Source organism: Podospora pseudopauciseta, chromosome 3, assembly GCF_035222475.1.
Source record: "Podospora pseudopauciseta strain CBS 411.78 chromosome 3, whole genome shotgun sequence".
Taxonomy (NCBI): domain Eukaryota; kingdom Fungi; phylum Ascomycota; class Sordariomycetes; order Sordariales; family Podosporaceae; genus Podospora; species Podospora pseudopauciseta.
The window spans coordinates 193,182-220,950 of NC_085893.1; the positions used below are offsets into that span (position 1 = coordinate 193,182).

Genomic DNA, 27,769 nt, shown 5'->3' on the forward strand with positions numbered 1-27,769 from the left:
AATGCGAAATGGCGAATGAAACCGCGGTTCAACGCTGAACCCCGGAAAATGCTACATCAATTCATGGGGATTACTCAAATTCCAGAAGGAGTTCATATTTTCCCATGCACCCCCCCTTCCTTTCTCAAATTTCTTGTGCTAACAGAGACACCCTTATTTTTCTGATTGCAGCGGGGAATATCATCTCTCCTGTGATATTTCTAACCACGGGTTCAAAATCACCGCCGCCGTCACCGCCGAAACGTGGCTTCCTTGCCCCGATGACAAGGGCGGTCGGATTGCTTCGAATGTTCTCCTGCTTCAGTCAACTAGCCTTATTGATATTCTCCTCAAATTCATGGCTGACAGTGGCTAGATCAACATGTTCATAATGTTATGGGCGTTCTCCATTGCAACAACTTGTAGGATGAGCGTGGCGGAAAATGGGGGCTTCGGTCCGATGTCAGAAAGCTCAGTTGAATAAAGAGTCCCTCGTTGAGATGGACCGATGGTATGTGTGGGCCGCTATAGTTGAAGGTATTGGAAGACATGTTGGTGTGCACACCAGATGGGCCCTGCTGATACATGTTTAGGTAGTTGAACAGCCTTATCATTGCAGTACATTGAGCTAAGCTTTTCTTGGTTGATATATTTCATCAACCGACCATGACACATATTGCCCTCCCACAAATATTATCCCAGAAAAAGCTGCTAGTTAGCTAAATCATCGGGGCTGTTCCATCTCAATGGATCTGCCAAGGCAGCCGTCGTGTATCAAAGCCGCAACCTAACCTCTGGCTGAAATCGCTCTTCCCAGGGTTTGATTAGCGTCTCCAACCTGGAGCCTTTGGTGCCCTGACCCTTTGAGAGTTTTTCCAGATCATATTTGGACTTCTGAACACAGATCATGCAGGCAGCGGTGCATAACTCGGCGTCTGAAGGTGGCGCACCCGGCTTGCGTGAAGCCACGGGGCATAGACTCGGAGGTCGCACCATCCATCTCCCTTCGCAACAAATTTGAGGCCTTTTTTCATCAACGTAGCCAAGGCCTTTGAAAGCGGAAGAAACTCTTTGTCGCCCAGTTTCAAGGCTGTCTCGACGCGACCATATCGCAGAAAGAACTCCCGCCCAACCCCTTCGGCAACAACCTCGGCCAAGACGCGGGAACTTTCAAAAGAAGGTTTAACATCAGGTGGCCAGTTGTCCTGAAAGATTCGGCCTGGAAGGTCCCGGCCGAAATTACAATACGCCACCGGAGGCTCTGCATTCGTCGTCGAGACGCGGTGCTTGAGGGTGGGATTCCCAGGGCGACAAAGCTTCTTTCCAACCGAACTGAGCACGGGTGGGGTCGAGCACAAGCTGTCTGGCCGAAGACAGGGTGAGAGGTAGGACATTGTGACCAGGCATGCCGCTGAACTCGACGCGGTCTGGTGTCATGCGGCAGACGGGTATGTTGATATTTTTGGGTCTGAAATGAACCTGTGTCAGGTCCATAAAGTGCTCCCAAACTTCCTCGTAGAGCTTGACGACGCGGCTGATTTGTCTGTGCTTAGGCCAGGGTTGAGCTTGGCATGTCCGGTCGCAATAGAGGGTTCTGATGGTCTCGTGGCTGCAGTTGTCACCGTTCTTGATGAGACATGGAGAGCACCGCATGGTAGCGCCCTGCTTGCCGCATGCTGCGCAACTGTTTCCCAAGAGTCCCTCTGGCAGAAGGCTGTGATCGGTTTCTGGGCCTGTTACGGGGGGCTGGTTGGGCAAAGAATCTTCCTTCCGACAGCATGTGATCCAAAGGTAGAAGCGAAGGGCCTTGGCTTTGTTGCTCATATCGTCGGGAGAAGGGGTACATTTGAGCGCCAGGAGCGCTACCTGCTGGAGAATCCAGAGCGGCTTCGACTCATTCACCTCGCCGTTTCCAAGCGCCTCACTTCTGAGCGCCTCCCAATGCCCCATCAAGCTTCCTAAAAGGAATAACTGCGCCTCTCTGTCGGAACCTGCGTCTCTCTGTCGGAATATGGTTTGTTTAGTATTTGCACGGCGTATCGCGAGCCGACGTACTGCACTTTCGACCAGAACTCTTTATATCCGACCCTCACGTAGTGGTCATATGTGGGGAGGTTTTCAAAGAAGTTGTCGACTGGGTCGCCGGTGATGTCGAGTCGCTTGATCGCGTCAAGCAGAGTTTGGTCGCTGGAGATGTTGGATCGCGCAAGATATCGTCAAGCAGATTTTGGCCGCCAGAGCTGACCATTTTTGCAGAAGCCGGGTAGATTGAAAGGCGGATAAGTCGAAGTGATGCTGAGAAGGAGAAAGACAGGCAGCATTGTAGAGGGTTCAACTGGCAAAGGGGTCTGTCGAAAGAAGTTTGACGACGGGATTGAGGCAGGAAAAAGAGTATCACGGAGTCGATGGGGTAAACAACCAGAAAATTCTTCGAAGCCAGTCTTTGCAATCTGAAAGAGAGAGCGAAGGTGCACACGGTGACCGTACCTTGATAAAAATGAAAAAAAAACAACCCCTCTGAATGGCTGACAAGGTCATTTCAACAGTTGAGAACAGCAAGAAAGGCGTTTATTGAAGAGGTATATTTATCAGACCTGAATCCCCTCAGGGGTCTCGTTTGAATCTCGCTCTTTTGTGGAGGATCCATTGATGTCTCCTATGATCTCTTTGAAGCCCATCGACCACCCTGTAAGGCCTCTCACCAGTTTTGAAGTGACGGCTTCAACGAGGGTCAAATCTTTGTAAGTCTAGATTTTCTCTACAATCTACACCTTTTGCGAAGCAGAGCATGTCAACTGTCAACAGGCAACGGTCATGTTATCACCCTTCCTGCCCGGATCTCATGGTAAGTTATGTCTGACACCTGACCTGACATAGACTTTGAACTGATGCTAGAAAGCTCTAGTTTATTTCACTTTTCACTGCTCAATATCGACCACTCAAGCTCCCGGCGCCTGTCGTTGGACACATGATCCGAACATGCTAACAGAGATGCATGGTATTTTACTCGGGTTCTGCTAAGGCTCGCTTGGGTCACACAGCGCAGCTTCCGCTTGCCCAAAACAATGACCGATGCAGCCCAGGTCCAATCACACAACACGCTTATAAACAACACCGCGCATTGCATCTCGAGTTGCGTCACGGAGCATAGAATTCGACTTTACATCCCTGGGTACGAGAACCACAGGCGAACAACATGACGAACTCCCTCATGCAGTACCATGACCAGCCACGCCCTCTCCCCTCGCGGGGCGATTACTGCAACGAAAACCCCATCGACTCGAGTCTTGCTTTGCGGGGATGCCATGGCGGGAATTGTCGCATTGGCTTAATTAACCATGCCTGGCAAAGCGGCCCGGCTATGACATCGTCGCAGCAGCCACAGCCGCTTCGGAACCACGTCTCCTCTGCCCGCCCTCGAGTGCCGATCGTCCAATATATCGACCGTCTGCACCCCAGGTTGAGTCATTTATCCCACACTCTCGCGAAAAGGTTTTCCCACCTCCCATTTGCTCGCATGGTGACGTCCCCTCCCGCCGCGGACCTCGTTCCTGCTTTGGACCGCCGACGAGATCTGGTGATATATTGCATCTGTGGGGCCGCGGCCATCTGACGACGATTAAATGTCGCCTCGTTCCGACTGGGCGGATCTGGGCATCACTTCTCGGAGCCGTGTCTCTACGCCAGAATGTCGTATAAGGACGAGGAACCGGCCGGGTGAGGTGCTGTGGTGGTCTGTCGTACGGCAGGTGCTGTGAGGGAATCCGGAGAACAACTTTTGTTCCTCTTTGACCATTCTCCGACTAGAGGTGTGACATCGGACGAATCACATTTTCTCCCTCGAGTTCAAGAAGCTGAGACGTCCCGAGTGCTCTGCCGGTCTTTCAGCAATCAACATCTCGCCATGGCTCTTCAAACCTTCTTCCTGCTGGCGGCAGCCATGCTGGCCAACGCAGAGACAACAGGCGAAAAGGTCTCTCGACAAGCACCGTCTGGCGCTCAAGCATGGGCCGCCGCCCACTCCCAGGCTGCCGCCACTCTGGCCAGAATGTCACAGCAAGACAAGATCAACATGGTCACGGGCATTGGCTGGGACAGAGGGCCTTGCGTGGGAAACACAGCTGCCATCAGCTCCATCAACTATCCTCAAATCTGTCTTCAGGATGGACCATTGGGCATTCGCTTCGGCACTGGTACCACCGCCTTCACACCTGGCGTCCAAGCTGCTTCGACATGGGACGTTGATCTGATCCGGCAGCGCGGTGCTTACCTGGGCGCCGAAGCCAAGGGCTGCGGCATTCACATCCTTTTGGGGCCCGTCGCCGGTGCCCTGGGCAAGATTCCCCACGGCGGTCGCAACTGGGAGGGATTTGGCGCCGACCCCTACCTTGCCGGTATTGCCATGAAGGAGACCATCGAGGGTATTCAGTCAGCAGGCGTCCAGGCCAACGCCAAGCACTACATTGCAAACGAACAAGAGCTCAACCGCGAGACCATGAGCAGCAATGTGGATGACCGCACTCAGCACGAGCTCTACCTCTGGCCCTTTGCCGACGCCGTGCACGCCAACGTCGCCAGCGTCATGTGCAGTTACAACAAGCTCAATGGCACGTGGGCTTGCGAGAATGACAAGGCTCTGAATCAGATCTTGAAGAAGGAGCTCGGTTTCCAGGGCTACGTTCTCAGCGACTGGAATGCTCAGCACAGCACTGCTCTGTCTGCTAACAGCGGTCTGGACATGACTATGCCTGGTACCGATTTCAACGGCCGCAATGTCTACTGGGGCCCTCAACTGAACAACGCTGTCAACGCCGGCCAGGTTCAGAGATCCAGACTAGACGACATGTGCAAAAGAATCTTGGCTGGCTGGTACTTGCTCGGTCAGAACCAGGGCTATCCCGCCATCAACATCAGGGCCAACGTTCAGGGCAACCACAAGGAAAACGTACGTGCTGTTGCCAGAGACGGCATCGTCTTGCTGAAGAACGATGGAATTCTGCCGCTTTCCAAGCCGAGAAAGATTGCTGTCGTGGGCTCCCACTCCGTCAACAATCCCCAGGGAATCAACGCCTGTGTTGACAAGGGCTGCAATGTTGGCACCCTTGGCATGGGCTGGGGTTCAGGCAGCGTCAACTACCCCTATCTTGTGTCCCCGTACGATGCTCTCCGGACTCGTGCTCAGGCCGATGGCACACAAATCAGCCTCCACAACACTGACAGCACTAACGGTGTGTCAAACGTTGTGTCTGACGCTGATGCTGTTGTTGTTGTCATCACTGCTGATTCTGGTGAAGGGTACATCACTGTCGAGGGCCACGCTGGCGACCGCAGCCACCTTGACCCGTGGCACAATGGCAACCAACTTGTTCAGGCTGCCGCGGCTGCCAACAAGAACGTCATCGTTGTTGTGCACAGTGTTGGCCAGATCACCCTGGAGACTATCCTCAACACCAATGGAGTCCGCGCGATTGTGTGGGCTGGTCTTCCGGGCCAAGAGAATGGCAACGCTCTTGTTGATGTTCTCTACGGCTTGGTTTCGCCATCTGGAAAGCTTCCCTACACCATTGGCAAGAGGGAGTCGGACTATGGCACAGCCGTTGTTCGTGGGGATGATAACTTCAGGGAGGGCCTTTTTGTTGACTACCGTCACTTTGACAATGCCAGGATCGAGCCGCGGTATGAGTTTGGCTTTGGTCTTTGTAAGTTCCAGCGGCGGAGTTGGGTTTGATTTCAAGCTTTGCTAACCTGATAAAACAGCTTACACCAATTTCACCTTCTCCGACATCAAGATTACGTCCAATGTCAAGCCGGGGCCCGCTACTGGCCAGACCATTCCCGGCGGACCTGCCGACCTGTGGGAGGACGTTGCGACAGTCACTGCAACCATCACCAACTCGGGTGCTGTCGAGGGCGCTGAGGTTGCCCAGCTTTACATCGGCCTGCCGTCCTCGGCTCCTGCCTCTCCCCCGAAGCAGCTGCGTGGATTTTCCAAGCTGAAGCTGGCCCCGGGTGCCAGCGGCACTGCCACATTCAACCTCAGACGCAGAGATCTCAGCTATTGGGATACCCGCCTCCAGAACTGGGTCGTGCCCAGCGGCAACTTTGTCGTCAGCGTCGGCGCCAGCTCGAGAGATATCCGCTTGACGGGCACCATCACGGCGTAGGGAGGGTGGAGAACAGAAAGGCCCAAAAAGGTGCCATGACTTTCAAAAGTGTTGGCAGAGTTGCATATGTTTGGTAATGTACTTACGGCCATGTGATGGTCGATACCAAAAGAAGATTACATTCAACTATCATCAGCATGTGATGCCATGGAAAAGGCGTGTGGGGGCCCCTGTCAATTCAAGCTTCCCCGTAGAGCTTGGGAAGGTTTCTTGTCTTGTTTAGACTTTCGCGCCGCTCCCCTACCTTCTACTCTTGTTCCTGTCCATCGTCACTAGAGGAAGGGCAGCGGGGGTGTCGATGATGCAATCGCACAAGGGCCCGGCGCTAGGATGTTGGTCAACGTTGTGAAGTTGACTCTTGAATTAGATTGACACATTGTTATCACGACATATGCATGTATCATAAGTGGGTGCATGATGGGGGATTGTGACAAAAAGGGTAGGTGGTCTCGATTCGAAAGTGTCCAGCAGGAATGGAAACTGAGATATCTCTCGGCTTCTCGGCACAGTTGTTCTTACCCGGTTCTGTGCCTGTTCTAGCGCTTGTGCTACAGAGTCACATGGCGGGCTGGATGGTGGCTTGCAGGTGAGGGTGGAAGTCGTGCATACTGATATCGTCGATAGTCGAGATATATTTGTTGAACCGCCCTGGCAGCTAATAACCTCACCAGCAACCAAGATTATTGTTCAACGGACAGCTTCACGAAACCTTTGTCATCCAGTTATCATACCATTCGACTGCCAGAGCCAGAGATCCATGATAGCCGTGGCGGAAATATCTAACCAGCATCACCGGATGACATCGCGGGATTTAGCGACCGTTCACAACAATAGGTAGAAACAATAAGGTCCGGTTGGCTACAGCAATGCAACCTTAATTCAAGCTGAGGCTAGCAGAGGTGCTTTGCCGTGTTGTTGGTTGACCTTCCTATTACGGGAGGAGGTCTCACTACCGAGAGGATCGCCACCGAGATGCCAAGACTCAAATGCCGCCCACATATCTTGAGAGCTCCCAGATGTGGAAGTGCTTGTGGGGGATAGGGGGAATCGGATGGCGGGTGCGATTGGGGAAGGTAGTTGGATGGGAGGTGGCATCGCGTCGGTACCCTGCCTTGGCGATCCGATGAGCCTCCTACCTACCTTGGTGTGATCCGTGAACGTCGCGAGTGGATTGGCCAGGGTCTTTGATGATGCTTGGACATCTGCTTGCTTTCACGGCGGTTGGGGGGATACTATCGCTGTGATATCGCGCATGAGGGCTGACCCTCGCACCATGGTGAAGGTTGAATGGCTGACGAGTATAGAAAGGGCGTTGATCCCCGGTCTTTTGGTGGGAGTTCCCATTGATCTTCAGTCCCGACGTCAACAACACCGCCGGTACCCACATCCCCGGATACCTCAGTCACGATGAAGACCTCCGCCACGCTCTTCATGGCCATGTCGGCCTTGGTCGCCGCCGAGCCCATGTCGGTGCTGCGCCAGAAGAAGCTCGACCTCTGGTCCGCCCAGAGCGAGGCCGGTGTCTTCGACATCAACCGCTACGCTGCCCAGGCCGCCACCTCTTGCGTCAACGGCAAGGCTGGCGAGTACCAGTGCAAGAACGTTGACCTGGTCTCGTTCTTGCGCCACCAGGACATGGGCTCCAGCACCCGCCGCGGTAACGACGTCTGGGGTATGCATTCCTCCCAAGACCGTCTTTCGTGAAAGACTGTGCTAACAACTTTCAGGATGGACCCACGCCGCCTCAGGCCGTGAGTTCGGCGCTGTTGGCCAGACTGACGGCACCGCTTTCGTCGAGATCAAGGCTGACGGCTCTCTCGTCTACCTTGGCCGTCTCCCCACCCAGACCACATCGTCTTCGTGGCGTGACATGAAGGTCATCGGCAACCATGTCTACATTGGTGCCGAGTCCAGCAACCACGGTCTTCAGGTCTTTGACTTGACCAAGCTCCTCACCATCACCACCCCCCGCACCTTCAGCATCACCTCCGACCTCAAGGCCCGCTTCACTGGCTTCGGCAACAGCCACAACATCGTCGCCCACGAGGAGAAGAACATGATCTACGCTGTCGGCACCGGCACTGCCGCCGGCTGCCGCGGTGGTCTCTTCATGGTCAACGTGACCAACCCCGCCGCTCCCACCTCGGCCGGCTGTATGTCGGCTGGCGGCTACGTCCACGACGCCCAGTGCGTGGTCTACAAGGGTCCCGACACCCGCTACACCAACAAGGAGATCTGCTTCAACTTCAACGAGGACACCCTCGACATTGTTGACGTGACCAACAAGCGCAGCCCAGTCACGCTCTCCAGCACGGGGTACACCGGTTCCTCGTACACGCACCAGGGCTGGCTCGCCGACGCCGGCATGCGCTACCTCCTCCTCGATGACGAGCTGGATGAGCAGAACCGCAAAGGTCCTGCCGCCAACCAAAAGACCACCACCTACATTGTCGACATCTCCAGCCTGACTGCCCCCAAGTTCACCGGCACCTACCAGAGCCCCGCCACCGCCATCGACCACAACCAGTACGTCCACAACGGCCTCAGCTACCAGGCCAACTACGGCTCTGGTCTCCGCATCGTTGATGTCCGCAGCGTTACCACCGATCCTACTGGCAAGAGCTTCAAGGAGGTTGGCTTCTTTGACTGCTACCCCGAGGATGACTCTGTTGGTGGCCGTGCCGAGTTCACCGGTACCTGGTCTGTGTACCCTTACTTCAAGAGCGGCCACATCCTTCTCAACTCGATCGAGAGGGGTATCTTCGTGCTCAAGTACACCGGCGCTTGAACGACTGGGATGGAAATGAACAGAGGAGGGTTGAGAGTAACGGGGAAATTTTGCTGTACATAGCTTCTCAGATGAATGAACATGCCTCTTGATCAAACTCGAGAGATCTGACATATTGGGACGTGCAAACGGGGTGACAGCTGATTCAGGGGCTGAGACAGTGCGCAGGATCGGTTCCCATGACAAAGGAACACTGTGCCCATTATTATGTCATCGCCAACGTGACCAAACCCTCCTCGTCAGCAAAGTGGGCATGCATGTGTTACCCCCAGACCCGTCGGGTGCCCCCGCGTTTTCCAACACTTACTTGTAGCCAAGACCACCCCAGACATCACCGTGCAGCTTCCCCCTTCTCAGCATCGAAACTTTGATTTCTTTACCAAACAAAATGTCAGCTCAGGACTACTACAATTCGTATCAGGGCGGTGGTGGTGGCGGCGGTCAGCAGCAACAGCAGCAGCAACAGGGCTACGGGTATAGCAACTCTGGCCAGCAGACGTACGACGGTCAGCAGCAGGGTCAGGGGTATCATCCCCCTCCTCCTCCTCCGCAGCAGCAGCAGCAGCAGTATTACCCCCCGCCTGGGCAGCCACACCCGCAAGGGCAGTATGGACAGCAGCAGTATGGCCAACACCAGGGACAGCATGGTCAACACCAGCAGCCCCCGCCCTACCACCAAAACCAAGACCCGGTAGCCCACCAAGAGCAGCAGCAGCAAGGAGGTAAAGATCGCGCCGGGCTTGGAAGTGCTCTGCTCGGCGCGGCAGCCGGTGCTTTGCTTGGGCACTCGGCCGGAGGGGGAGGCAGCGGAGGCGGATCACTGGCTACGGCCGCGGCCGGGGTTCTTGGAGGGGCGTTTGCGGGGAATAAGCTGGAGGGGGTGATTGGGGATAAGTAAGTTCTTGTTTTGGTTTTGTTTTTTTAGCGACCTGGGGAGGAGTTGCTGACTCGACTGAATAGACTTGACAAGCCGAAGAAGGAGAAGAAGGACAAGCACAAGGAGGGGAAGAAGGAGAAGGACAAGCACAAGGAGGGGAAGAAGGAGAAGGATAAGGAGGGGAAGAAGGAGAAGAAGGAGAAGAAGCACAAGAAGGAGAAGAAGAGTAGGAAGGGGAGTGGGTCTGATTCGGACTCGTCGGATAGCTCTGATTCTGACTGAGGGGATTGGGAATGGGGGTGTTGATATCTTGTCCCTATTGAAAACCTAGCATGCGTTTCCTGCACAGTTATCGGAAGTATCATGTTGCCACAATCATCAGCTCCATGTTGGCGGTCTATGATGAAACAACGGTTATGAAGTCTGCGCCATGAATCTCCAGAGGGAATGATCCAACTCGTAGCTACCTTGGGTGTGAATGCGATATGCAACTTTCCCAACCCTCCAGGCACAACCATGCTGCACATACTACCTAAGAGTTACCTTGAGATTTCAATTTCAACCCAAATCTCCACAACCAACCACCAAACCCAAACACCCCTCCCCAATTTTCTCACAAAAGTCGTCACAAAGCATGCAAGGCCAGCGCAATAGACACAACCCTCCATTCACCGCCCGTCACCTGCCACCCCACCGGCTCACGCTCCTCCTGCGGCCGCGGTGAGGGAGTCGGCAGTCTAGAAGCAGCGAGCCACCGAACGGGCGACCTTCCAGATCTTTGCAGCGCTCGGCATCACAGAACTCCTTGGCCAAACCGAAATCGACAGCGTAAAGTATGTCCCCGTGCCTGCCGGTTCCCATCAGGAAATCACAAGAAATATTGCCAAGGGATCAGCGCCAGCTAACTGAAATAAATGCTGCCGTGACTGGCGATGCAAAATCACACGCTCCCGCGATTCCGAGAGACCAACAGATTTTGAACCGGCCCGCTGACCTTCTCTGAGGTGAACAATTGAGCCAAAACCAATGCTGCAGAGTCAATTATATACAAACCTGACAACGTCTGATTGGTTCTAACCCCAATCACACATAAAAGACTCCAAAAATATTAGTGAAGGAGATTTAAAATCTCTTAGCTCGATGACTCTGCAAAAATGCTCGCCGGAGTTCGTCAAGCTTTGCACTAACACGTTCAAGAGATCTGTGGCACTTGAAGCCAAGATCCGGGCGCTTGGATGTGGCCAAATGGGGGTTTGAAATTGACTTATTAGGGTATAATTTTCTTGTCCAGACCGGTGTGACATTAGTCTTAAGCCAGAATCCTGGGCTTGTTTAGTCTTCTAGCCTTGGGCCGGGGCCGGCCGGATTCTGGTGTGGCCTCACGCCAGGCTCCGGGCTCGCAAGTTGGTCAGTCCACAAATAGGTGAGAGCACAAAGTTACCAGTCAAGCTATTCTACATATGCCACGGATTACCGGTCAGGCCATACTACATATAAAGCCGCTTACTGGTAATACACTTGGTCTTCAGGCGAAAGTTACCAGTCACGCCGTTCCGTGTACGTCAGGGGTTACTAGTCACATAGTTCCGTGCCCAACAAGGGCTACCAGTTATCCCATTCAACAGCCAAGAAAGGGTACTGGTCACTGCTGCCCTTGTACATGGAAGCAAACAGGGCCATAGGACATCTGGCACTTCGTCAAGAGTTGGTTTGAAAGTGGCATCAAGCATTTTCCCCATGGTTGGGTATGCACAGCAACTCGGCGTGCGGCTCCTTGCCCGCGTGAATTCCACCACAAGTGGTTACTGGCTAGGCTCGTTCCATCGTTGCGTGGGTCGTTGTCTCGAATCATCGACAGAGTTCGGTGGAGTGGTTGTGAACGAGTTCACCGAGGTCATCTCTGTCATTGATGTCGGGCCAATCATTTCAGCCGCCCCAACTTTTTGATGCCTCAGGTAGGTTAACCTCAACTGATGTTTCTGCCAACGCCGCACGCATGTCGCGAAAACGAGATGTCCAACGGCCAATCATTAGTCGCCCCTAATGGATTTTCGAGTCAAAAATCACCTCGACCCAGATAACTCTTTGCGACTGCTTGTGATGAAACGAACGACCTTTTTCATCGCCGATAGAAGTCTATATCCTGGACGCGTTGGCACGCTCCTCGTCATGAACTGCAGAGTTTCTAAGGCGTCGACCGGCCGCTCTCGCATGAAACCCTCCAATATCGCGCAACAAAAGCTGCTTGCCGCCGTTGCGAACACGGGTGCAGGTAAGCCTGCCGGCAATGTCCCTCCTGGAGAGTGGGATAGCATGTTAACTCATCAGATGCGGAGCTTCCGCCGAGCCACAGAGAGCTCCTATAACAGAGCGGCCCTTGTCTATGCGAGGAACCAGGCTCTTTCCTATCTCGGGAAACCTGACCCCGATGGCCATGCCGAGGTCTCGACTTTCACCACGGACGGCACCAACCTCAACATGTACGCACACTATGCTGCTCCATCGGAGGGCGGCACGCTCGAATACCACCAGTATCCTATCAAGTCGGCAAACCTCATAGACTCTTACGAGGGGTTCAAAGAGGGTTGAAAATGGTTCAAGAATTCACAAGACCATGCGAAAGAGCAGTCGTACACCCTGAGGGACCAACTAAAGGAACATTGGAAGCAGTGTCGCGGTGGCCTCCATCGCATTGCCGAAGGAACCCCTTTGCCTGGTGCTGAGGGCATTTCGAGGCGACGAACGGAGACGAAGACCAAGCTGGCTATGAGGTGGTCGAGGTACCCTGCCAGCCCACGCCCACGGCATCTTCTCGACCGCGCAGGGCGTCAAACCCCATTTATTCGCCGAACTCGCTCCCTCCTGTGGATGACTACGTTCCCAGTGGCGGTGGCCAGAAATGGAAAGCCTCGTCATCAGCGTCCTCTCGCCAATCCTCCAGACACAAGCACAAGAAAAGGGGCTATTGGGAGTTGGATGACAGGAGCGGCCATTACTTCCACCAGCATTCTGATGGTAGGGTCAGTTGGATAGATGATGCTTATTGAGGACTAAGGATGCCACAACATCATATAGCACGTGCATTGAGTTGATGTTGACATCCTAAACCTTAAGTGGTGTTGATCAACATGCCCGTAGTATCCACATGCTTCGGGTGCTAACGGTTAGTTCCCTTCGCTCTAAGCCCCTCGGGACAGCCTGTTGTCTTCAAGAAGCACAAGATTGCCCACAAGCTCAGTAATGGATCGCACGGTGACAGGCACCTTACCACGAACAAATAGAGATATCCATCGAGGAGTGGATGTGATCAAATTAGCATGGACTTGATATTGCCAGATCATATCTGTTTGCCGGTCGTGGGTGGCGGTTTCAACACGAGAATATGACGGTGGTGGATTCTGCTATCTGCAGCTTGCTATCTTTTAGTCCTTCTGTTTGGAGCCTTCAGTGCATTCCATTCATTTGTCCAAAATTCAACGAATTCAGCCAATTCCGGTCTGCCGTTCGGATCTCGTGACATGCATTGATCAGTCTTTTGCTTCCATGCCGTCGGGATATCGTCCGACTTGACCCGGTCTGCAGTGAGCTGGTTAAGATGTTCAATACCCTCGAAGTTGATGCCTCAATATCGCCTGCGACCATCATGCATAGGAAGGCGTCCTGATTCTGAGGCGAAGTAGGCGCCACAGAAGTGGATAGAAAGTTACTTATTCACGATGGATCGTGCAAACCTCTTTGTTGCCGGCTGCTCAGCCGTGGTGGATGTCTTCCTTTTTCGCTGCACCTTCCGCTTAACCTTGGCCGGCCCCTCGCCATGGTCATCGATGGCGCCGGCTTCACCCGACTCGTTGTCCTCTTGTGGGTGACTCGCGTGAGATGCCACTCTAGTACCGGAAGCACTGGTGGCAAAGGATAAGTTTCCCGGGGCAACAGGCCTAAGCCAGGTGTAACCGTCTTCGTCTCCATGTGAGCACCGTTTGCAAGCAGCATCTGAACAATCTTGTCGTGTCCTTAAAGTGAAGCCGCCTGCAGTGCATTGCCGTATAATCCGCCTTTTGCATTCACCTCAGCGCCATTGTACAGCAGACATTGTGATTGGTTCACAGCCTGACTTGACAAGGACAATGCGTCCTTTGGGATGCTCACACCACATAAATTATCTGCAAATCTCAAAACCCGGGCCTTGAACTTTTATTGGCAACCAAGGATGCCAACAAATTAAATTAAATTCCGTTCCTAAGCTTATCTACCTCTCGGATTCCCTGCTCTTCTGGCTTTTCTAAGTTATATTCGTCAAATAGCAACTAAATCGCTTTCTTCCGTTTTTGCATCTTATATAACCTCCCAGAAGTGAAAAGTACTTTGTCTACTGTTAGCTTCTTTCACTGCACCAGGTATTAACTACCTAGTTCTGATCTAGTTCATCTAGTTTTTTAGAAGCAGGCCCTTCCTTTAAAAGTCGACCACCTCTATTCCCTAGGGTTATACCATCACTCCCTGTAGTCACAATCGGTGGCAGATACAGCATATTCTTTTATCGTTAACAGTCATAACCATTTTGAGGGGAAAGCTTGACGCTACTTACAAGATCACTTGGTAGGATTGGCGAAACCTCTTTGCCGGACCGAAAGACGAAGTCTTTTCGTGTCCTGGGTATCGAGATCGAGAAATAAATCCTGGCGCCATAGTCCTGGTGCAGCTCACATCCGGTTTTAATTAGAGTTCGCCATCTCTTCTGGAAATTTATACCACTTCTGTCCCTCTTTTTTATTAGCTTGGATAGTGAGTGGCTTAGCACATTTACCGACTTAGATTGGAATTCTGGTGGGGCTCGATTGCTGTCAGCCTTCTCAAGGGGTTTCTCCATAGTATCTTGGGATGTTTTTGTCGAGTCTGATCATCAGACAGAGAAAACCCAAGAGAGCTTGGGGAGGGGCACGCCCATATAACATCTATTCCATACATCCTCTGGCATCCGTAATTATGGCTCGGTGTCCGAGATACTGGATCAAGGTATTGGATTCTAGGTTCAGCGTCCAGGATTCTGGCTCCCTGGGCCGCTGTTTCTAGCTCCTTGGATTGAATTGTACGTGGGTTGCCATTTTTTCCCTACGTTGCTGCTCCCAGCACTATAACTTATAGCCAACAAGGGAAAATAAGGCCCTGACTGGTTCTAAGAACCTAATTCGATCCACTAAGATCAATCTGGATTGTGTATAATGTCAATATACAGCCCAAGTAGAGGTGTGCCCTTGGCCACGTTGCACTTAACCTTTATTTTAGCATGCGCCTTCCAAGAACAATGTATGAGACAGTAATTGGTAGTTATTTTTGCATAAGCGCCAAAGTATTTAGTTGAATCCTGTGAACAGTAGGCGCTTATCGAAGCGCGCTTATCGAGAGCGCTTCTAAATGTTAATTGATTCTGTTAATCTGATTTCAAACTACAGAGGGATTAAGGCTGCATAGCCTGGGACTTTAAGTGGGTGCTTAAACTGGGACCTGCTAAGGTAGATAGATAGATCCACTACGTAGATAACTCCCGGTGCACAATTTGCGAAATGGAGAGTTGTACTGTAACTTACCGCTTGGTTGTTATTTTCCGACAGACTAGTTTAGTGGCCCCTTGCATACTCGCGTGGAGAATAGCTACCCTATGGACAATGGTGGGTCCAACATGACACGGCGCTTACGGTAACAACCGGAATTGGTTGTTATTGGTTAATTAATATAGACAGGTGCTAGATAGACGCCTGATCTGCTGCCTAACTTTGGAACCCAGCTTCTATGGAGACAGACGAAACCAGTTGGCTCATAATAGCTAATGCCGACAGGGGGCTGTAATCTTTGGCCGCTGAACTGGAAGCCATATCACAAGAGACTCTCATCCATATCCAGGGGAGCCACGGTCACCCACGGAAGCCTTACCTAGACAACTCATATCCACATCAAGGCTGTCACATCTAGGGGGAACCGCATCCAGGAGACAATGCCCAGGGGAACTAGGTCCAGGGAAGCCGGATCCAGGGAAATCGCATCCAGAGAAACCGTATCCAGAGAAACCGCATCAAGGGAGACCTTCCGAGTGTGGCCTGGAGCCAGGATCTAGGCGCGATGTGGTCCTCTTAGATCGGGCTCCATGGATCCGGCTTCGGATCCGGTTTCCCTGGATCCGGTTTCCCTGGATCCGGCTTCCCTGGACCTGTTTCCCTGGACCTGGCTCCCATGGGCACCGCATCTGGGGAAATCACATACAGGGAAACCGGTCCAGGGAGCCCAATCTACGAGGGACTGCATCTGGGGAAACCGCGTCCGGGGAAACCGCATCCAGGATCCCGGCATCGGGCCAGGGCAAATCTGGGGAATATAGCTATATATTAAACATAACGTACTTGGTTTCTTTCGTTTTCCATATCCATTATCTAGCCACACAATCCAGACTACTGCATGTCGCCCAACCCCATTTCAAAATATGCAAGCGCCTTCGTTCCAGCTTGACCTGGTCGCACGGGCCCTTATTGCTGGTGATGCGGTGCAACTCTTTGCAGAAAAGTGTGAGGCAATACACAAGGATATGGTACTGCTCCTAGACAAGACAACTCTACTAGACAATGCACATCGACAGATAGCCGTGTGGCGGGCGCCATTAGGGCATTGGACAATATGTTTAAATCCCCGGAGAATAATGTTGTCTTGAGGCTTGCCTACGTTCAGCTAGCTCGAATGCTGGGCGTTCTCAAAGACAAGATAAAACACGATCGGGCGCAAGGGCGAGTTGTTGTCAAGCCCAGTCGACGCGATGCCACTGTTGCCATTGATCTTATCTTAGTGCCACAGGAAGAACAGATAGAGAGGAGATGCGGGAGCTTACACGCCTGGGAAACCGCTGGGCTATCCTTGCTGGAGGGTACACGCTCTTGCTAGAGGACGCGCGAAGAAGGGGGAGCCCAAAAAAACCTGGAAAGAAGCATGATGCCTTTCTTCTGCTAATCCCAGGTCCACAATATATCTATTTGCCGTTAATTATCCCAGAACCCCTTACCTCCGTACTCATTTCCAATAAGGACCCTAGACTCGCCCTTCCCCACAACCGTCTCTACCGAGTTGGTTGTCTGGTCGCTGATACGGATCTCACCATGTAAGGCTGCCGCAGTGACAACATTGCCGAGCTGGACCCTTGCACGTTCCTCTGTTCTGATATCCTTGGCGGAATTCCTTCCCACAATCGCGTCGATCTTCTGCGCAGCCGCATCAGAAATAGCTGCGTCGATTCCCTCCGCCGCATCCTTGAGTATTGTTAGGCTCGCCTCGTCCTCCACCTCTTCAATCTCGATCTCCGCCAGTTTGTGACATACGGCCTCAATAGGGAAGGCCCTCTCCAGCTCATCGACAAAGCGAGCGACCTGATCGACTATTTTCTCGAGGCTTTTCCCGTCGTACAATGCCCATGCCGTCTTTTTCGCTAGGCTCGTCTGTTTCTGTCTCCGAGAAACGTGATCTTTCAGCCGACGATGCAGCGCTCGTCCAATCGGCTTCATATCCTTATCCTCGAACACCACCAGATCCTGCTGGTCCGCAACGAGCTCGTATCGCTTCGACGTCTTCTGGGCGGACTCGAAGAGAAGCAAGATTTCCTCGATGATCGATTGCGCTAATTGCACCGACTTATCGATTGGCGCGCTGGAGTGGAAACGTGGGTCGTCGTTGATCTTGACCGCCTCGCCCCATCGGCTCAATCGGGCTTTCGCAATGTCCAGTCGGAGCTGGCATCTCTCGTAGTCGCGCCCAAAAGGGCGACCCAGCTGGACATACTCAAAACAGTCAACGCAGTTATTGAAGAGGCCGGCAACGCCCAAGGTGCCAGCAACGATCCCGAATGGTTCTGACATGGCAGTTTAAGGGGAAAGAGAAGGTTGATGTTCCTGTGCCGCTGAACGTGCCCGCTTGCTGCTGAAGGCGGGGCTGGACCGAGCGATCGAGCGGGACTCACGGTCCAAGTAGACGGAACGGACTAATAAGATGGGGACCGGGGACTGCGGCGGGGCACACGGTCCACGGTCCAGTATCGGCCAATCAGAAGTGGACCGAGGACCGTCTATAAGTTAACGGTCTACTGTCCCAAGGTCTATATATATAGAGAAACTGGCTAGTATAAATAGATAGTTCCGTAATATATAATATAAGTTATAATTATTAGTATTTAAACTATTATAATAAGATAAGCTATTTATTATATATTATTTAGCTATACCGAACTAGGATTATTTAAAGTACTTTTAATTAATATTCCTTTTAAAAGTTTTAATCAAAGGTTTATTATACGTTATATATTTATTTTAATTTTATTATAGATAAGTTAAAGGCGTTAGACAGTGCTTCCTACCTAGCCTCTGATTAAGAAATCTTTGATCTCGTCGAAACATAATATTGTAGAATCTTCCAAGCCTCATCTTTACCCCCGAAGTGCTCTCCTTCGTCGTGAAGACTAATTGGCTCTGGAAGCTAACTGAGAGGTGTCATAAAGCGGCGGCCATTCGGAACAAACCTGAGGCCCGGCTAACCCATCTTTGACATTAGCGCCGCAACCTCAGACGGGTTCACTGACAAAGCAGGGATGGATGGATGGATGGAATTAATTACACGTGTACGCCCGGAGACACTAAGCTTGAAGGGCCTATTCCACGCTAACTACATTCGGTCTATATGCCTCCGCCGTTGTCTCGTCAAATCTAAGCAGGGCACTCTTACTACAATGTACAGGGCTGTTTAAATAGGTTACGGTTTTTTTTTGAGTAGGCATTTTCATACACGGCATTTCAGACGACGGACACCGTTCAGGTGTCCCTACCGTGTGTGTACCGCGATTCTTCTGGAAGCAGGACAGAAAGCTTAGGGTGAGTTTGATAATTGAAAAGAAGTTCAAATAGAGTTTGTTCCATTATGTTGTATTCCCAGGTTCTCACCTGATTCCCCCACTTTCAAACCCTTGTTGATCTGCATCGCGTGTGCCACCCGGGACCCTGGCCCGGCATCCCTGAAACCTGCGGAGTGCCAGCCAGTAAAAAGCAGCTGCGATCGAATTGACGAAGATTCACGACAAACAATCCAACATCTTCAAGGTATCCTGTCATATAGCCTCGTTCCTCAAGGTTCTTCAGGCAAACCGCAAGCGGTGTCTCTTGTTTTTGGTCACATGCACACACGATATGTGCGTTTCGAGGGCGTCCTTCGTGTCGTATGTGTGCCGTGTAACCCAGTCCCAACGCCTGTGCCTTGAGGAACGACGAGACGAAAGGTTTTTGGCGCCGCCCTCGGAACAAAGACCCACAAACACTCGTCGGAATTCGTCATGTGTTCTCGCGTCCTTTGCGTGTTCTGCTCCGTCAGAGGATGGCACTCTGGAGATCAGCATCCAAACACCGAGTTTAATGAGGTATGTTTTTTCTCAGCTCTCTGCGTAATCCAGCTGACACTTTAGACACCCTGGCGACGTGGCTGATTTTGACGACTACCACCAGCGCTTACCAGAACAATGGTGCCCGATGGTGTCCATCATCGGTTCGGTGCCCTCTAGCGAAAGTAACTCCACGGGCGTCTCCGATTCCCGCCACTTTACTATCGAAACATCAGTATATGACCCCTCGAAGACCGCCCCGGTTTATTTCTCGGTAGTCTGCTTTGTGGAAAACACTAAACGATGGCAGAAAGTCAAGACACCCCCATCGGGGGCCTTTCTCAGTGTCACCGCGAAGCTGGCCGGCCGCACAACCGACACGAATCGTCTGGCCCTTCGGGTTCTTGACCTTACATACCTGCCTAGACCTAGCTCTGCGATCGCAACGCCGACCCCGGCTGCCACTCCGACTTCGAAACGATCACGTTGGGAAGGTCGAGCGCCTGCATCGACTCCATCGAAGAAACCACGCACCTCGAGGCCTGTCGATGGAACTACCACGCCTTCCAACAGGAATGACACGCCACCTGAACCGACGCAAGCCGGAACAAATTTGCCACCAACAAGAGATACAGCGGAGTCACTATTTGTCACCCCTTCCCCATCAACTACTGTTAACCATGAAGATTCCTCGGTCGACTCTATTCCACCATCAAGCTCTGATAATGGGATACGACCGCACCGCAGCCGCCATCCCCCGAAGAAATATGCCGAGTTGGATGACTTCTTTTTTTCCATGCTTGTATACGACGTCGAAAGCAGCTTATTTCCCCGAGATTAGCCTCGATCGGAGTGTCTGCCTACCAGTCGTGAGCGCTGCTCCGCCAAAGGACTAGCCTTTCTTAGCTACCTTCACCATTTTTCGGCACACAGCTTGTCCTGTGTACCTTCAATCCGCTCTCTGATGCTCTCTTCCGTAATACGCTGCTCCTTTACACCTCCCGCACTTTGTAATTCCTTCCGTCTTCCCGCATATTCTACAAGATATATGTCCCGCATTTACAATGGACCGTGATGCTCCCCAACCTTGGTTTTCGGCTATAACTTCGGCTATCATTTCCTGGACGTCCTTCCGCGTCCGGATTTCTCATTCTCCCTTTCCGTATATAGGGTTAACTCATATAGTAACAAAGGGATCCTTCGTATTATCAAGCCAAGACATTGGCGTCTGTAAAACTCCCGCTGAGAGTTGGCTGCAATTCTCGCAAAACCGTTCGGAAGCGTCGCTACATGCCGCTTCTTGCACTTTAAGGATAGGCTGTATGGCGGTGGCAAACCGACTTATGTACTGGGCATCTGTCTGGGCGGCTTGAGGCTGGCCATTGACGAGACTGCTGGGGATATTGTGAATGAACTTCAGCTCTTCGGCGCCCCCTCGCAAGTGAAATTCGAAGCGAACTGGACGGGTATCCATGACTCACGGTAGTAAAATACGTAGGTTAAGACGGGGCAATGCTGTAGATAGAAAGAAGTTTAAAGAGAGTTCGTTTGGATGTGCTTGTAGAATTCGTTTGGATGTGTCCGTATCATATCATATCTCAAACATCACCTCCTTTTCTGGCAATCCTTACTCGGAAAAATGCGGTGACCCTGGCCTCGACATCCCTGAAACCGGCATTGATATAAGCCACTTAAAAAGCATTCTCTTCGCAGGAACCTGATGAACGAACTTTGCTACAAATATCCTAACATCTTTAATATTCCTGTGTCGTCCATCTTCGTTCCTCAACGCTCTTTAGGCAAACCGCTTGCGGTTTGTGTCGCACAACTGCTATCTTTTTCTTTTTGTATCTCACCAGTCCCAGGTGACTGCATCTGCAATAGTTGCTTCGCTCAGCTGCTCCAACCTTTTCTCCGCTGCTGTCATATTCTCTGGCACAGTATTGCCGACGAAATCCCTCTCTCGTATCTTGGGCAGGAGCATGATGCCGTCCAACGTCCGACACCACGAGATGTGCATGGTGAGGACCAAGAGCTTTTGCGGGTCGGCAACCCATTTATCAAGGGCATCAATAACCAAGACGGCGACCTCCAAGTTCGGCTCCTCTGGACCAAAGCATTACCTGGCAGACTTTTGGAACGACTGACGTTTTACACGACCACGCCAACGTTGCTTCGGTCTTCGATCTCCCTAATTGCCACTTCGAAACCGCCTCGACCCTTTTCAGATTCCTCGCTACTTGGTCCCACCGGACAGCCGAAAGAAGCAAGACCAGAAACAGCACTGTCAGTGTAGCAGCAAAATACATCCAGAAATTCTTCTGTCCTGGAGAGTAAATATCAGACATGCTGAACAGGCTGGTGACCCAAGACAGCGGCACAAACACCAGCGCGATAAAAGTCAGCCAGCTAACACTGGCAGCCTCTCGCATCGAGCGACGCGAGTCAAGCAGCGTCACCATCGACGTTGCTAACGGGAGCATGTGCTCGATCGAGCGGTTATAATACTTTAGCTGTGACAACACGTACTTGATATCTCTCAGTATTAGATTCCACGGCTATTTATTAGCTTCGTGTTGTAATTAATAGTTAATAAACTTAGAGAGATTAGAATTACCTTACACTAGCTTTATATACTCCGCCACCACCAACGCTAGAGGTTAATAATATCGTTCAGAGAACACCAATTTTACTTGCGTATGGTGGCGAGGTATGCGGCAAATGGTGTTTTTATCTCGCTGAGCTGGCTGCTCTCCTGGGATCTTTTTCAGCTTGGAGAACCGCACTCAATCCAGTATCTTTTGACAAGCTGCTCTGCCTGTTCCTGTCAGCACATCCTGACTGGAACCGTAAATATAATCTAAGCTTAAGAGCACTTTTGCTGTCTTACGCAGTTGGTATTAGGCTTGGCTGTTTGCATGTCAGTAGCATCTTCGGCTAGGCGCCTAGGCGAGGGCTAGATCGGTTGTTACCATACATCTTAAGAGGCAGGTGCGTAGCTGAAGAATGTATGGGTTAAATCCGGAGCTTAGGCGGAGAGAACTATGCTGGAAGATATCTATCACGTTCAATGGGGTCTTGGTTACCAGCCAGTAATGCCTTGAGCACCTGGCAGGTGGCTGTCAGGTGCGCCATAGGAAAACCTGGATGGGGGCACAGTTGGCAAAGAGCAAGAGAAACAACGGATTCAAGCAACTGGAGCAATAGATCGTCGATTAGCCCGCAGTTACTAGGAATCTAGGAGCAGCACTTGAGCGTTCCTAGTAACGAGCGTAGCCGTCGCCGGCGTTCCTAGGAATCTACAGAGTTATATGGAGTGTTTCTAGTAACGAGTGTAGCCGGTAGCCGGCGTTTCTAGGAACCTAGGTTACTAGGCACCACAGCACCGTAGAATCAGGTTACTACGCATGTAGCACTGTGGTGTCCAGTAACATAGACCCACAAGTGCCTTGTGTCTAGTAACGCGGACGTTCCCTCACAGGCACCCGCGTTACTAGACATCACAGCCTGAGCGTTCGCTACGGTTACTAGACATCTGCCTGAACCCAGGATGCGGTTACTAGATATCTGCCCAGGATGCATACCCAGGACCGCCTTGAGCCCTGGATGTGGTTACTAGACATTTGGCTGACCAGTCCGCGGTCGCCCGCGGATCCAGGTTCCCGGTGCGGACCCAGCACGTTTGCGTGTGTAATAGCGACGGTGCGCTTGCCATCCGCGTTCCTAGGAACGGTGCACGCCTATGGCCGGTGTACCTGACTTCCGCGGTACTTGTAACCACACGCGGCCAGGGCTTTAGTTAGCCCTACACGTATATATAGTAACACGGCCTCACCACCACTTTTAGATGTTATTCTTAGAATAACGTGCGTGATAAGCGAGTTGACCACCTTAACAAGATTTCGTGGCATGTACACATATATACGTTAGTAAATTGTTAGTGGTCTTATCAACTGCTCATCGTATTTTCGATACCAAATCTCGTCAAGGTGGCCAACTCGCTTATCACGCACATTAATATCTTTTTAACATTTCGGTTTCCGGTATTCCGGGCAGCTGGGTTTAGCATTCTGATGACTATCGATAAAAAATGTACTGAAACGGACATCAACACTATTGATCCGTTACCGCCTGTAATTAAATCACTCCGGCAGCTCCATATTACGCAAATTCGCTGCCCGAGAGCAAAGGTAGGATACGAAAACATTCCCGCGAAAACAGAACAGCCCAGAAACCACATATCAAAAAGGCGAGGATGGGAAAGCCAGCAGTACTACTACGATCTCCGGGCTCATCAGACAGGATGTAGTTACCTTCTTTTGCCAACTACATTGAGCAAGCCCTAACGTTAGCGGATTGGATAACAATACTTACAAAGACAACAATGCATAGCAGTATAACAAGCTCGGATCTCCATATCATAACTGCGTTTAGATTACTGGATGGGACAAGAACTGGTAAAGATAGCTCACGGTCTAGGCTTGCTTATATTTAGTTGAATCGCTCACTTGAACAGATTATTGCCTCCGATCGGGAGAATAGAAGGCTCCTGAACCGATGCTCGGGTTATCGCAACGCAAGTCTCGCCATCGATGTCTATGCCAGCGCTCAGGAACAGATGAATATGTCAAGGCGGGAGGTAATTTATACAGCTCTGGCTGATTACTTGAACGCAGAAGATCATCGTTAAAGATTGAGGCGGCTAAAGTCGGAGTATAGTCGAACTTGGCTAAGAAACGCGTCCATATCGGGGACGAAGGAGAGCATGTCGGCGACAGCAGCGTAGAGGTTAAGAGGATGTTGGTCGTACACAGACTGAGCATCCAGCCATCGATCATAAAACTTTACACTCCCACCCATCATGAGAGGTATTGCTGTCCGGTGCACAGGTCAATTTTGGAGGAAGGTAGTTTCGACAGAGAACTAAAGCATGTTCCTGGTGTTTGAGTGTAGTATGTGTGGTTCCAAGAGACACCTAGTAGGCCCTGAAACGACTCCGTGACGAGTTCCAACTAGGACGTAATCTCCAAGCAAAGCCTCCTCGAGTCTCACCGACGTTGAAGATCCTCGCTTCCGCTGCCGTAATGCAAAGTGTGCCGACCAAACTCATGGAGAGATCTCAGCGTCTCACGGTAATAGCAGAGTTGGCAACCAGACCAGATACGTCCTTAGATAAGCAGGGGTTTGCTGTGGAGGTGAAGAAGAACTTACCCGAGGAGCGAATGGAAAGTCACAGAATCACCTAAAGCACCGTACCGTGTGCTTCGGTGGGGTTCGTAGGCTTTTGGTGGGGGACTTCAATGGACTTGGAGCCAGAACTTCGGTGGAGCCCTGCCAGAGCCTTGACTTCGGTGAACCTGGGTGGAAAGCTACATAGTCCGCGCATAGCGCGCTGTAATTTTTACTGTGTACATCATGACGAGCGATATCATTTAAAGCCGGAACAGTGCTGCTTACCTGAGCGGCCGGCCGACATTTATGGAAATGGGGGTATCTCTGGGAACCGAAGTCGGACATGGATATTAGCCCGTAACTCATCTCTGTCACATGCAGTATTGCAACCGCGAAAGCCAAGATTAACGTCACTGACACGCGATGCGGTGTGAAAGTAGATGGCGAGTTTGGCTCTGTGCATATGACGCCTCGGTCCTCCTTCCTCTGGTATTTCGTTTTCTTCACGCTTCAAGTTGGACACTAGCTGCGTACAGTCTTGTCCACGGGGCTAGTATGCGTGGACTACTAAGGAATAAAGTGAGCTATGATCAAGCATCTCCGGTGTCGTTGAGCAGCTTGCCAACCGTCTTGCATGTGTCAACTCCCTAGTGAGATGAGCCATCCGGGGCTAAGCAACCATCTATATTCCAGTAAGATGTACGATATGATTGTCCCCTAGTTGGCCTTAAACCATTCCGGTGCGAGGTGCACGACACAAAGGATGCAGTGATTGAAATGACATAAATTCAATAGCAATTTTATGCTTTACCCGGTCGCAGCTTAGCTCCATGAACGCTTTCCACATGATTCCTGAAACGATCCAAGTGCTTCAGCTTCAACCCCTCCTCCTTGCACTTAGGATGCTCGCAGAAGATTAGATTCTCACGCTCCATTTCTTTCATTCCCCCTAAATGCTCGCTGTCGAAATGGTCGTTTATTACGGCTGTTCGGCAGTACGGAAAAGTCCTCTCCTCGTATGACTGCCTCTCGTCTCCAATGCAGCGAGGATATTGAGTCTTTTCTATAAGAAGGGGGAATAGGTCCGGCCCGGGGGACTTCTCTTTTACGTTAGCCTATACCCTCTGCTGAATACGCTTCCGTTTTACTATATTTCGCTTATTATTCAGGGCGGTTATAAGCTCGGCGGATCGGATATGTAACCGGAGAAGCTCCTCGCCACTTAGGCCCTCCAGCTGGTTAATAAGGATTTCGACTAACTCGGCCCGTTCCGTAATGTGGAGCTTAATGGCAGGTACGATATATTTTACCTCGGCTTTTTTTTCCGCCTCGCCGCTAAACTATCTTTTGATATCCTAGGTTGGGCAGTTTTGGAAGTAGTACTTGCGGTATCCGATCTTGATGTTTTTCTTTCGCTACCTTTCTTTATTCTTAATTAGTCGACTGAGGTCTCGGATCTTGTTCTCGTTATTACGTCCTTAGATTCGGTATTAAACGCCCTTTAGCTCTGCGCGCTAGCGTACTAGATTAAGACCGTCCCATCTCATTAGCCATCCTATGGATGGGAACCCCCAGTCTTTCGTCGCGTGTGTTACAAGGTAACGCCTGATGCAGACTGTAGCTATGCTAAAGTTTGCATCCAGTGCATTGAGAATTCCAAAGTTGTTTCCGGCAAAAAAGGCGTTCGGATGTAAGAGGAACTCGCGCACTGTTTGGTGAATGATTTGGACCACTTCTTTCCCTGCAAAAGTATGTTAGTAGGGCTTTCTAAGCGCAGTATGTCATCCTGTCATACAGAGTAATTCCAACAACAGGGAGCATCGTACTCGCCCCCTGCTCTTTGATTTCTAAGAAGTTTCCTGCGCAGGAAAGGACACAATGCTCAGTGGCAATTCTCTTTCTAAAAGATCCTTTCGAGGGCAAAAACACGGCTTCGAGGTCATTTGGAATTACAAGAACATGCAAGAGTTCCTGGACACCCAATGGCCGCCTGCTAAGTAACACAAGCTGGAACATCCTTTTGCGGACGGGTCTGTTTCTAGGGATCAGGGGATGTAAAGGGGTATCACTCCACAATGAGTTTTGGCATCCAAGAAAGAAGCGTGGTCCATCCGCTCCATCGATGGTCTGGTCAAACTGTCTCTGTACCTGACATCCCAGCTATCCTACCTTTCATGAACCTAGGGTGCCACAATACCTATTCTCAACCCAAAGTAATACTAGGGACAGTCCTTACCAACTTAATTCCTGCCTCAATCTCACGCTGCCGCTTCTGCGAGAGGGCTGCAGGCTTGTCCGCCACAGGCCACTGCTCCAGGAGAGCCTTGACTGCAGCCGCAGCTCTGGGGGTTGCCATGTCTTGTTCTTGTGACTGTCTGCTTAATAGCAAACAGTATACCAATTCCTCCTCGCTGCAACCGAGCTCAGCACATGATGTCTCGGTAGGATTTCAGGGTCCGCGGCACAGGCATGACAGAGAGGGTCATCTTGCAAACGATGTTCATGGCGATACTCCGGTGGAAATAGATTGTCTTGAGCCGGGCTGGGGGAGCGGTAGCTACGTCCACGTCCCGGCTGACGGCCATGCGTTCCAGGCTCCTGAGGTATTCTGCTGCCTTGTTGCGTAAATGGTTCCTCCCATGCTCACTTTCAGTTGCAGAGCAGAAGATTACGCATATCCTTGCTAAGATGGTCGCATACAATCAGCCCGAGTGTTTGGCTAAAAGCGCGTATTTGTTGAAGAACCATGTTCATGTCGGTATGCCATGGCTGAGGATATGTGTCCCTCGTGGGCATCAACGGTGATGGGATACGGTGCTCGGATTCGAGTTCTGATAGCCAAAGCAGATGTGCAGTCGAAACAACGACAAGTGTCCAAGATAGGCGTAGATGGCAGACAATGTCAGTTCTGAAGTGCGGGGGCTTTGCTTTTTCCTCTGTTAGAGGATTGTGGAGGAAAGGTGGCCAATCACAATGTGCTGCATTTTGGACATGGCAGCAACAGATCAATACATATTGACATCCTGGCACCTGACAGCAGAAGGATGGGCCTTCCACAGAAGAGACAGCAATACTCTATACTGAATGGCCCATCCTCATTGAGCAATAGACCCTCGTGCTAACCAAAAGCAAGCCTGGCAACAAAGCAAATTGATTCAAAGCATATCAAATACAAGTCAAATCAAATAGGCCGAAACAGGGCTCAAATCGATATTTTCCCATATTTAATTTGCTTTAAGTATATTTAACTACGCCTCACCCCATACTGGTTCACCACATCACCCACCGATAGCCATACACAACACTAACCCTAGAATTGTGCGCCGCTACACCAGTCCTCACCACCCCCCCTCACCACCACCCTCACCGCCACCCTCACCATCACCACCCTCACC

The 27,769-nt window shown here is 51.3% G+C and overlaps 5 protein-coding genes across 5 annotated transcripts; 3 read left to right on the forward strand and 2 right to left on the reverse strand.

Annotated features, from left to right (window-relative positions):
- Positions 1-1,218: 1,218 nt before the first annotated feature.
- QC763_300585 (uncharacterized protein) lies at positions 1,219-1,929 on the reverse strand (the record flags this gene model as incomplete). The annotated part of the gene is made up of 1 exon (XM_062910525.1): positions 1,219-1,929. The coding sequence occupies one exon, from the start codon at positions 1,927-1,929 to the stop codon at positions 1,219-1,221; it is 711 nt and encodes a 236-aa protein (XP_062766445.1).
- Positions 1,930-2,683: 754 nt separating this feature from the next.
- CEL3A (glycoside hydrolase 3) lies at positions 2,684-6,143 on the forward strand (the record flags this gene model as incomplete). Its single annotated transcript, XM_062910526.1, has 2 exons — positions 2,684-5,678; positions 5,737-6,143. The coding sequence occupies exons 1-2, from the start codon at positions 3,884-3,886 to the stop codon at positions 6,141-6,143; spliced, it is 2,202 nt and encodes a 733-aa protein (XP_062766446.1). The 5' UTR covers positions 2,684-3,883.
- Positions 6,144-7,550: 1,407 nt separating this feature from the next.
- Positions 7,551-8,931, forward strand: QC763_0047370 (uncharacterized protein; the record flags this gene model as incomplete). The annotated part of the gene is made up of 2 exons (XM_062905708.1): positions 7,551-7,815; positions 7,871-8,931. 2 exons carry the CDS (start codon positions 7,551-7,553, stop codon positions 8,929-8,931), a joined length of 1,326 nt encoding a protein of 441 aa, XP_062766447.1.
- A 388-nt stretch (positions 8,932-9,319) lies between these two features.
- QC763_300610 (uncharacterized protein) lies at positions 9,320-10,206 on the forward strand (the record flags this gene model as incomplete). Its single annotated transcript, XM_062910527.1, has 2 exons — positions 9,320-9,825; positions 9,892-10,206. 2 exons carry the CDS (start codon positions 9,320-9,322, stop codon positions 10,088-10,090), a joined length of 705 nt encoding a protein of 234 aa, XP_062766448.1. The 3' UTR covers positions 10,091-10,206.
- A 6,621-nt stretch (positions 10,207-16,827) lies between these two features.
- On the reverse strand, positions 16,828-17,697 carry HET-S (Heterokaryon incompatibility protein S; the record flags this gene model as incomplete). Its single annotated transcript, XM_062910528.1, has 1 exon — positions 16,828-17,697. The coding sequence occupies one exon, from the start codon at positions 17,695-17,697 to the stop codon at positions 16,828-16,830; it is 870 nt and encodes a 289-aa protein (XP_062766449.1).
- Positions 17,698-27,769: the final 10,072 nt, after the last annotated feature.